General features: G+C 51.4%; 1 protein-coding gene across 2 annotated transcripts; it reads right to left on the reverse strand.

Moving 5' to 3' along the window:
• Window positions 1–1,341: 1,341 nt before the first annotated feature.
• MORN3 (MORN repeat containing 3) lies at window positions 1,342–9,540 on the reverse strand. 2 transcript variants are annotated; one of them, XM_059676558.1, is made up of 8 exons: window positions 9,244–9,537; window positions 8,615–8,788; window positions 5,325–5,482; window positions 3,654–3,813; window positions 2,450–2,634; window positions 2,126–2,220; window positions 1,940–1,968; window positions 1,342–1,605 (listed from the first exon to the last, which is right to left on the reverse strand). In XM_059676558.1, exons 2-8 carry the CDS (start codon window positions 8,757–8,759, stop codon window positions 1,526–1,528), a joined length of 852 nt encoding a protein of 283 aa, XP_059532541.1. In that variant the 5' UTR covers window positions 8,760–8,788; window positions 9,244–9,537; the 3' UTR covers window positions 1,342–1,525. The 2 variants fall into 2 exon arrangements, with proteins under 2 accessions (XP_059532541.1, XP_059532540.1); XM_059676557.1 differs by having other exon boundaries at window positions 1,342–1,968; window positions 9,244–9,540.
• Between the last annotated feature and the right edge of the window lie 1,659 nt (window positions 9,541–11,199).

The raw sequence follows: 11,199 nt of genomic DNA on the forward strand, positions 1-11,199 counted from the left end.
CAGGAGGCAACCAATCAATGTGTTTGTTTCACATCGATGTTTCTCTCTGTCTTCCCCTCTCTTCCCCTCTCCCTAAAAATCAATGGAAAAATATCCTCGGGTGAGGATTAACAACAATAAAAATGGCACTATAATAGCAGGACACCTCATAGGTTGATGAGGGGTCATGGGAGAGGACATGGGTAAAGCTGTCAGCATAGGGCCTGGCACCCAAGTGGGTGCCCTGTTAATTCTGTGCCCCGAGGATGCCAGGCTCAGCTTCCTGGTATCAGAGGTACCATGCCTTGGGTCAGGCCACCCTGTTTATGACTTAGAGGCAGAGAGAACCTCGACAGTGTCGGTGAACATTTATTGAGTCTTTACTGTGTGCCAGGTGCTTGGCAAGGCCTGTACAAACATCATGGTATTTCAGGGCTGCACTACTGAGGGTGGGCTGAATCATTCTTTTGTAGAGTTTACACTGCAGCATGTTTAGAAGGATCCCCTGTCTCTACCCACTATGTGCCAGTAGAATTCTTGCCAGTTCTCACAACCAACAATGTTTCGGGACATGCCAAATGTGCACCGGGAGGAGATGGGGTGCCTTATTTGATCCTCACAGTAACAACAGCCCTGGGTGGTAAGTACCGTTATTCCCATATTAGAGAAGAGGAAACCTAGAGAACAGAGAGATTAGGTGATGTACCCAAGAACACACAGCTAATAAATCACACTGGATTCACACCTAGGCAAACTGGCTGCAGAGCACATGTTCCTACTCATTATGTAAGAGTCTTTCTTATTGCGCAGGAATGTCGTCTAGATTAGAGTGATGCAAAGCCCTTCCCAGATATCTGCTTCACAACTAACCTCAATACATGTTACTCATATGGTTACATCTGTTAGCAAATCCTCAAGATAACCCTGTGAGATCTCTTAAGTCCCATTTTGTAGCTGAAGCCCGGGGGTCCCTGGCTAAGGGTCACAAATCCAGTAAAGTCGGGAGTTCTTGGCCCCCGCTGTACATTGAAGTCATCTGGGGAAGCTTTTGAAGGCCCAGGCCTCACCCCAGACAGATGAGAAACTTGGGCGTGGAGCATGGGCGTCTGTAGCTTTTAAAGTTCCCACAGGATTCCCAAGTCCAGAGCCCCTGGTTTAACCCCAAATCTTAGTGACCAATGTGAGCAGATGCAGGCTTTCTGCTCTCTGGAGCATCTCAGAACTCAGAGGCTGGGAGACACCTCCTCTCTCTCCCCTGTAGGGTCAACCCATGCAGGCCAGAGCCCTCTTCCCTCTTCCCTACCTGAAATCCCTCCTGTGACTCTCCTGCCCCGCAAACCTCACATCACAGGCCCAGGCGAATGCCACCAGGTTCTCCTTTATTCTCATGCACCCAGGGAGAGGGGCCTAGAATAAAAGCTGTAACAAGAGGGCCCCCAAGGCCAACTGGGGAGAGAAGCACTGGCCCCTACTGACAAAGAATGTTCCAGTGCTGGGAGGATGAGGTGCTCTCTGAGGATGCCAAGGGTGTGCCCGGAGTCAGCACTCACTCCTCCAGTGGGAGCTCCACCGGTTTGAGCAGTTGGAAGATGCGGACTTGACTCTCTCCTGAAGTTCTGGTAGTCTCTGCAGGGGTGAAGGGGTGGTGGGAGCTGGTGTTTCAAAGACACTGTACCAGTGCCCTCTCCTCGAACCTAATACCCACAGCAGGAGGAGCGAGGACTGGACGAGCCCACTGGACAAGTGGAGGGCCGGGGCAAAAAAGTCCTCCAAGCAGCGTTCCTCCCAGTAAGCCCAGGGTACAAATGGGAGGGTTTGGGCAGGACTGGAATGGACTGGTCTTCAGTGAAATGGTTTTTGAAGGGGAGGAACCAGAAAGGACAAGGAAACCCTCCCCCAAAGAAGACTCCAGGAGCTGCCTCACCCACATAGAGGGTGACAGGTGTGCCCACCCCCTCACCTGGCATCAGTCTCCTTGTTTTTCCTCTTCTTTTTTAAAAAAATATGTTTTTATTGATTTCAGAAAGAGGAAGAGAGAGGGAGAGAAATATTAATGATGAGAATCATTGATCAGCTGCCTCCTGCACGCCCCCTACTGGGGATCGAGCCTGCAACCCGGGCATGTGCTTGGACTGGGGAATCTGACCGTGGCCTCCTGGTTCCTGTGTCACTGGGCTCCTCTTTCTTCTTGAACATGGCCAAGGCTTCCTCCAGGACACCATCGGGGTCTACAATTTTGACCTGGGGGGAAACAGCAGGGATGGGTTTGAGGAGCATGGAAGTCCCAGGGTGCCAGTTTTATGAGGTGCTGCCTGCCTCCCTGGAGATACCCAGACTGAAAACAAAACCTTGTCTGTTCCCTGGTTGGATTGGGCTGGATCAGGCCAGGTTGGGTGTGGTTGGGGGGTGGGGGTGCTATTTTCTGTCTCTTTCTGGGTGTGGCCACAGGGCCCTGGTGAGAGCTGCCCACCTGAGGAATGGGGAACTGGGTAGGCGCAGGAGCCTCGTCTCGGCCAAAGTCAATCATTGTGCCACACTTGGCTATGTTGTCCACCCAGAAACCTTCAAATAGCTGACCGTGGTCCAGATGGAAGAAACGCCCAGGCCCATTCTTCAAGCCTCCCTGCCAGTAGCCCTCATAGCGGTTCCCATTCTCTGGAAGAAAGGGCAGGGAGGTGTGGGTGCTGGGCAGAGCATGCCCGGCTGGCCTTCTGCCACTCCCAGGCTAGGCACCAGGCCCACCAGGAAGCCAGAACAAAACTAAGTTGATTAGAGTGAGCTGGGCTGGTAGATGGGGTGGGGTCCGGGACAACTGACCTATACACATCAGAGCCCTGGGGTGTCAGTGACTGCCAGAATCAAACCTGTTTCACATCTTGCCTCCACTACTTATGTGAACAAGCCACATGGTTCCCTACTTGTAAGAAAAATATTGCTAATAACATGAATCGGTAATGTTTTTTTCAGCACTTACTCTGTACCTGGTTCCTTGCCTGTTTCTGACGTCACTCCTCACAAACACAATTCTATGAAGGATGAAGGACTCCATTTTACAGATGGAGCTTGCAAAGCTCAAGGAGTTTGATTGACTTGCTCAAGGTCACAGAGCTAGGAAGTGACAGAGGCAAGATTCGAAACCAAGGCCTGTTCATCCCAGGAATCCATGTTCTTCATTGGGAGTCAATTCAGCTTCTCATCTGACGCGCGGTGAATTTAAGGGGAATTCCTTAGCACTCTTTGATGCCACAACTAACAGATAGTGTGACCTTGAGCAAGTAACTTAACTTCTCTGATCCTCCTTTTATTTGTAGCGTCAGGATAAGAGTACCTGTATTACAGAATTGTGGTAAAAATTAAGTTATTTCAGTACTGTGCAAGTGCAGCTCTGATTGCTTTGACCATAAGAAAAGGTCTTCATTGCTCATGTTTATTGTTGGGCCCTCCTTTTAGAGTATAAGCTCCCTGAGGGCAGGGATCTGGTCCTGTCTTGCACCTTAACCCACACTGGAGTGGCGCTTTGGGGCTTTGCAGGGCGTGGCCTGATGGGGTCTGGGTTTTACACAGGGCCCAGAGGAATGCGGCCCTGAGGGCACGGGAGGGGGCTGGGTGACCAGGTAGGGGCGTGGTCATGTGGGCGTGGCCAGCAGGCCGTTTGGGCGGGGCGGGGCACTCACTCAGGCGCAGCATGCCCTCCCCGTCCGGCTTGTCGTTCCACCATTGGCCCTCGAAGATGTCACCATTGCTGTAGTACATGCGGCCCCACCCGCTGCGCTGGTCGCTACACCACTCACCTTCGTAATACTCATTGGGTCCGAAAAACTGGATCCCGTAGCCCTGAAAGCACGGAGGTGTGTGTCCCTGTTCACGACGACCCCCACCACCCTCCCTGGCACCCGAACCACGCACCGGGGCTGCTTCCTTCCTCGCTGAGCCCCACATCCTGTATTGAAAAATCTCTCCAGGCTGTCCATTTCCCTCTGTCCCTCTGCTACTGCCTTTATGCAGCCCACGGTCCTTTCTCCCCTCCTCACTCTCCCCTACCTCCACTCTCCCGTTCTCCCTGCCCTCGTGCATCCAGCATACAGCAACTAGAAGGATCTTTACATCTCCCATCTAATTATCTTTGCCCAACTCTGACTTGACCCTATTAAAAGTCACAGATGCCTCTGAGCATCAGATCAAAGCTATGGATTTTCCTCCCAGGTAAAATGACTATCAACACCGTACTTAGCGCTCAGTCACAGAATCGTGGACATCTAAGGGCGCTGGGTTAAGCCTCCCTCCACATCCCGATTCCCACAGCATGGCCCACCCCTCCCTCCCTCCCCTTACTCCCACCCCTGTGGGCACACGCACCTTGCTGACATATCCTTCCTTTTGTTACTTCTGCCTCCTTTGCTACTTCCCCTTCTCCTTTATTTCTCCCTGGTTAACTCTTTGCCTTTTTTTTTTTTTTTTTTTTTTGGGTGTCAACTCCTACAGGAAGCCTCCTGTGAATGCTCAATGATGTTCCTCTGGACTCCTTGTGCAAAGCTCTGTCCTAACACTTCTCTCATCACCGGCCAATAAACAATTTGAAAGCAGAGACCATGAAATCCTGGGCTCTATCACTTGCCAGCAGTGTGACCCCGGGCAAAGCACTTCACCTCTGAGCTTGTTTCCTCATCAGTAAAATGGGGCTGATGATGATGATGAAGATGATGATGATGATGTGAGAGTTAGCTCAAGTACCATATCATTTGCCAGGATTGCAATAGCAGTTGTTCAATAGCAACAATATATTTGTATCTGTTCCCATGGCCTATGGTGAGGATATTGATGTTTATGGGTGAGAACGTGCCGCTGGCTGGCTTCTACCCCTGGGACGTGGGACCTTCCTTTCTTGTCAGATGACTAAGGGTGTGACCTCAGCTTTCTTGCTCCCACTCTTCCTACGCGCCTCTTATCCTGGCCCACCAAAGGGGGATTCTCAGAAAGGGCCGTCCAGGGAAAAGAAAGCCAGGAAATGAGTGGGGGAGAAGGAGGAGGAGACTTCTCCCCCACCCACCAGCCCATAGCCTGGCTGGCTTCTTGTAGCCACAGTGTTTCACAGGCTCCTCCCTGGGTCTCTCCTCCGCCTTCCTGTTTCCTGGGTTTTGTTCTGAGAAGCCTTAAGGGTCCCCCCACCCCTTCCTTCTCCTACCCACACAGTAACCCTTTTACTCCTCAAATCCATCCCCCCACCTTTTCTCCCAGGCCTCTCTGGCTCCTCCCCCTACACACACACACACACACACACACACACACACACACACACTATGCTTTCAGCCTGGCCCACATCCCAGGGCATGATGGGAACCACTCACCGATTTCTTATCGCCTTTCCACCAGCCCGAATATACTCTCCGGTACTTTCCTTTCTCTTGGTCAGGAAGGCTGAGGGTGCCATAGCCATCTCGCTTCCCAAATTTCCAGTCCCCTTCATAGATGGCCCCTTTCTTCTTCCAGATCTGTGTTCCTTTTCCTGATGACATACAGATGGGCCAGCACTGCAGACGTGGCCATCATGGGGCTGGAGGGCAGTTGCTGGGTCTGCCTGGGCCTCAGGGGCCCCTAGACTTGGTGATTCTGGGGGACTGGGATAGGTTCTGTGCATCGTCTCTATCCCAGTGGTCGGCAAACTCATTAGTCAACAGAGCCACATATCAACAGTACAACGATTGAAATTTCTTTTGAGAGCCAAATTTTTTAAACTTAAACTATATAAGTAGGTACATTGTTATTAACTTAATTAGGGTACTCCTAAGCTGGCCTTTGCTAAAATAATAATAAAGCCACCAACACAAAATAATTACAATTCTTAAATTGATGACCAAAATACCTGTAGGATTTGCAGCTGGTTGGAAAAATACAGGTAACTTTATGCTTCGAGTAGGTACTTTTGTCACCCGCGCGCGGTTTGCGGACGCGACTAGCACTAACCACTGCACATGAGACTGCTGCCTGACTGGCTCACTCAACTCCTGCATGAATCGCGGGCCTCCCCCGCTGCGTATCCCGAGGCCGCCTGCCCGCGTCTCCCATCACCCGGCCGACTGACACCCCCCACTTCTTCTAATGCCATTTCTTCAAAATAGACTCGCCCAGGCCGAAAACCGACTTCTGCGCATGGGCCACGAAGTTCAAATCGCACTGTACGTGTGCGCCCGCACATGGTATTTTGTGGAAGAGCCACACTCAAGGGGCCAAAGAGCCGCATGTGTCTCGCGAGCCGCAGTTTGCCGACCACTGCTCTAGACCACCAGCGCTCAGAAAAAAACCCAGAAAGTTCCATTTCTTTAAACGTGGTTCTCCAGTCCTTTGCCTTGAAGCCAGATTGACATAGCAAACAAGCCCCAAGTAACAACTGTCCCTTCCAGGATTTCAGTTTCATCTCTTTAATAATACAGAATAGATAAGCCAGCTGGCCAGGGTTTTGTGAACAAAAAGGGGCTACCTTGGCAAGCCTGGCAAGCTCCATAGCTAGAAGTAACCTCAAGGGATGTTTCAATCATTAAAAAAAAAAAAATCATAACTGAGTAACTTATGTTGGAAAGTCACGTCTTAAGGTCTATGTGATAGATAATTCTCTACCTTGAACAAGCCCTGTCCATTGTTTTTGTGCATCTAGAAAAGCATATTTAAAATATCAAAATGCTCTTCAGAACCTGGTATGGGGCAAGATAACTCCAACACGCTTCATTGCCCACATACCTCTGTAAACTATGTATGTGAAATATTAACTATCCTGTAACCATCCATGGAAAAAACAGAGTATGTATCTCTCTATTTTACTTTTTATCCAATTCTAGAGATTTCCCTGCTTTGCTTTGTCCTTAATCTGCCACCCGTGGATTTCATGTGCCCGCCTTAGGTCTTCTCCTTTGATTCTAACTTATAAAATAAGCTGCAAAACTGCCATTCTTGGGAGCATTGTCTCAATTCCTTCAGATTTTGCTTCCGGGACTAACCTTAAAACCCTTATCTCAAAATAAACTTTAAAAACCTTCTGTAGGTTTGGGATTTTTTTAAAAAAGTATGTTTGTATTGATTTTAAAGAGAAAGGGAGAGGGAGAAAGAAATAGAAACATCAATGAGAAAGATCGATTGGCTGCCTCCTGCAGTCCCCTTTGTGGGGACTGAGCCCAAAACCCTGGCCATGTGCCTTGACTGGGATGGAACCTGCAACCTCCTCCTGGTGCATGGTCGATGCTCAACTACTGCACCACACTGGCTGGACAGATTTGGGATTTTTTTCATGGACAGTTTCTGGAAAATGTTCTGCATATTTCTCTAGTTCTCCTGAACACACAGGGAGACCCATCTCCTGCTACTCCAACCCCTTCTGTGTCTTCCACTCCCGCCTTTCAGGCTGCCCTCCAACTGCGATGGCCTCGACTGTTCCTGGAACCCACCAGGTATACTACTGTCTCAAGACCTTTGCACCTGCTTGTTCCCTGGCCTGGAATGCTCTTCCCCAAATATTCACTCCCTCCCTACCTCCTACAAGTCTTTGCTCAAATCTCATTTTCTCAATGAGGCCTACCCTGACTATCCCATTTAAAATTACAAGCCTTGCCAGGCTGGTGTGGCTCAGTAGTTGAGCATTGACCCATGAACAAGAGGTCACTGGCTCTATTCCCAGTCAGGGCACATGCCCAGTTGTGGGCGAGGTCCCCAGTAGGGGGCATGCAGGAGGCAGCCGATGGATGATGTTTCTCATCCATATCTCTCTATCTCTCTCTCTTCCTATCTCTGTAAAAGTCAATAAAAACTTATTTAAAAAAATAAAATTACAAGCCTCTTCCATACACCCTTTCCCTTTTGCACAGACCCTGGGCTACATGCTTGATAGATGTCATCTCTTATCTTCACAAATAGGTTTTACTCCCATTTTACAGATGGGAGAACTGAGGCCCAGAATGGCATGGTGGTCACTCAAGTCATAGTTGGTGGAGCTAAGATTCTCACCCAGGTTTATGGACTCCACTGCACTCAATGCAGGTAAGCGGGAGAGAAGAGAGGTTAAGAATCTGGAATTTCGAGACTGGAATGAAAAGTCATGCCAGTTTTTAAAATGAAAACTTTTTTTTTTTTTGCCTTCAGGTCTTCATTCGTATCTCAGGACTCCTGTTGCCCCCCCCCCCCCCCCTTGCTGGTTAGACCCAGAGCCCAATGCAGTTAAAGCCTGAGCCCCAGCTACTTGAGGGAAGGGAGGGGTCCTCCTTTACCCCGTTGGTCAGAATCCACATCAGGGCTGAGTTTGAAGACCAGCATCCCAATTGCAAGCTGATTTCCGGCGTCTGCCTTTTCCTCCCGCTAGCCAGCCGAAGGCCTAGCCCAGGTCTCGGAGGGGAGGGTGGGACAGAGCTGGCGTCTCCTGAGTCCCAGCTGTGCCTGGGGTTGGTGTCTCGAGACTGCTTTGGGCCCTACTGGTCCCTGAGACTTTCTCTCAGCTGAAGTCAGGGCTGAGTTCCTTTCCACGTGGAGGTCCCTGGCTGGTCCAGGTCAGCATTCACCCCTTGGAGGAGCCGCAGGGACATATGTCCCCCATGAGTTCTGTACCCCGTTTCCTTGGCTCAGACCCCACCTGAGCCCCTGAAGGTGCCCTACTCACCATGTTTCATGTTGTCCTTCCACTCGCCCACGTAGCGGTCGCCATTGACAGCATACACCTGGTGTCTCAGTCCATTCTTCTGGGCCTTTTGGTCCCATTCCTTCCACGGGGGCTGTGACTTGGGTGGGCACTTGAAGATAGGCATGTTGGCTGCTTCAGCGGGGCCAGAGGGTGCTGGCAAGGGTTCGGGACATCAGGGGCTCAGTGTGCCTCGAGCTATGCCAGGGTTCTGGGGCTTCCCCGGGAGGCACTGTCTGAGCTCAAGTGGGGCGAATCATGTGTGCTCTGAGTCCCTGGGGCAGATGAGCTGCCCTCGGAGGGGATTCTTTTGTGCTGGACGGATCCTCAGCTGTCTCCTCCCTTGCTTCTCCAGGTGCCCCCGGGGGGAGGGGGAGGGGTCTGATGGCACAATTCCTTGGGAACCCAGGGAAACCAGGAGAACAGTTGGGTTTGTGATGACATCGGAAAAAAGCTGTCCGCGGGCCGGAGGTGATGGTCACATATTTGATAACCGGTACGACCAATCCAGAGTGGATGCTGGCCCTAAGGCTAGAATTTGGCCTGGGAGGGCTAGGGGACCGTTCAGCGACACCGCCCGGTCCCACCTGCGCCCTCTGACCGGCGCTCACCTGCCTGGCGGAGCCGGGATCCCGAGCCCCTGGGCGGGATGAGGTGTCGCAGCCTCCGCCTCAATCGCAGCCGGCAGAGCGCGCTCCGGCGTCCCCGGCCCGGCCGGGGTCGCTATGGCAACGTGGGGCTACAGCACAGCCTGCTGGCAGCGCCCGCCCCTTCCTGCCGGGCCGCGCGAGGGGGAACGGTTCAGGTCCTCCGGCGGCGTCGGGGAAGGAAGTCTGGGGGCCTGTGGCGGTCGTGCGCCGGCAGGTGCACCCGCCGGGTGGCCCAAGGTGTGCAGGGGGCGGGAGGAGGGAGTGCCACGGTGCGCCCCGGCCGGTTACCGCCCTTTCCACGCCTACCCGTCTCCCGCCTGGGCTTCCCGGAGCAAATACAAGGCCGGAAACCGGCAGGAAAGGGTTAAAGGCGGTTCTGCCAACATACAAGCGGCGAAAGTACAAAGGGAAAGCCAAGGCCACACGGGTTCTCATTCTTGTGGGGGCCTGCCAGCCGCCTTTGAGGACCCGAGGGAGGTGTCACGGCCCCTCCAGCCCTGGAAGATGCGTACACTTTACTGGGACACAGGTAGGCCCGGGTCCCTCCGCTCACATCCTTTTCCTGGCTCCCCTGGTCACTCAGAGTAAAAGCCACAGTCCTGGTGGCGTTGAAAGCCCTGCTTCATCTGCCCCCGCCCCCCCTTTCCTCTCTGACTTTGTCCCCTACTCAGTGCTCCTCTCCCTCTGCTCCAGCCCCACACACGTGCTTCCTGGAAAGTCCCTGGCATGTTCCTGCCTCAGGGCCTTTGCCTCTTCTGTGCCCTCAGCCAAGGCCTCTTTTCCTCCAGAGAGCAGCCTGGCCGCAGGCCAAGCGGCCTCCTCTTCCATCTGCAGTTCTTCTGAGCTCCTGCAGCCACTGCACTGTTTGGGCAGAGAACTGGAAGAGACTGGAAACCGACCCCCCTGCAGCATGTCCCATAGAAAGAAGTTGATTGACACATGAGTCTGAAGGCCCTAACGTCAAGGCTGATTGAACTTGGGTGTAATTTTTTCTTTTTGTGATTTGTTTTTTGTTTGTTGTGATTATCCATATTACCATTTTAATTTTTTTTAAATGTTTTTCTTTTACCCTCAAATGCTCAGATTGGGTTGTAATTATTTGTTTAAGCCTCTGTCTTTTTTTAAAAAAATATATTTTATTGATTTTTTTTACAGAGAGGAAGGGAGAGAGATAGAGAGTTAGAAACATCGATGAGAGAGAAACATCGACCAGCTGCCTCCTGCACATCTCCCACTGGGGATGTGCCCGCAACCCAGGTACATGCCCTTGACCGGAATCAAACCTGGGACCTTTCAGTCCGCAGGCCGACGCTCTATCCACTGAGCCAAACCGGTTTCGGCCATTTTAATTTTTTTAATATATTTTATTGATTTTTTTACAGAGAGGAAGGGAGAGAGATAGAGAGTTAGAAACATCGATGAGAGAGAAACATCGATCAGCTGCCTCCTACACACCCCCAACTGGGGATGTGCCCGCAACCAAGGTACATGCCCTTGACTGGAATCGAACCTGGGACCCTTGAGTCCGCAGGCTGACGCTCCATCCACTGAACCAAACCAGCCAAGGCCATTTTAATTATTTTTAAGGGTACAGCTCAGTGGCATTAAGTACATTCACAAGAGTGTGCTATCATTCACACTGTCCCTTTCCAGAACATTTCATCATCCCAAACTAAAATCCTTTTTTTTTAAAATTATATTTTTGCCGGAACCGGTTTGGCTCAGTGGATAGAGCGTTGGCCTGCGGACTGAAGGGTCCCAGGTTCGATTCCGGTCAAGGGCATGTGCCTGGGTTGCGGGCACATCCCCAGTAGGAGATGTGCAGGAGGCAGCTGATCGATGTTTCTCTCTCATCGATGTTTCTAACTCTCTGTCTCTCTCCCTTCCTCTCTGTAAAAAATCAATAAAATATATTTA

This window comes from Myotis daubentonii, chromosome 19 (genome assembly GCF_963259705.1).
Source record: "Myotis daubentonii chromosome 19, mMyoDau2.1, whole genome shotgun sequence".
In the NCBI taxonomy this organism is placed as follows: domain Eukaryota; kingdom Metazoa; phylum Chordata; class Mammalia; order Chiroptera; family Vespertilionidae; genus Myotis; species Myotis daubentonii.

Excerpts from the sequence above, each read along its gene's own strand:
- MORN3 (XM_059676557.1), bottom strand. The coding sequence starts at position 8,759 with ATGCCTATCTTCAAGTGCCCACCCAAGTCACAGCCCCCGTGGAAGGAA. Across the intron at positions 5,483-8,614 it reads GAAGGACAACATGAAACATG|GAAAAGGAACACAGATCTGG; the intron begins GTGAGTAGGGCA and ends GTATGTCATCAG. Across the intron at positions 3,814-5,324 it reads GGAAAGGCGATAAGAAATCG|GGCTACGGGATCCAGTTTTT; the intron begins GTGAGTGGTTCC and ends CCGTGCTTTCAG.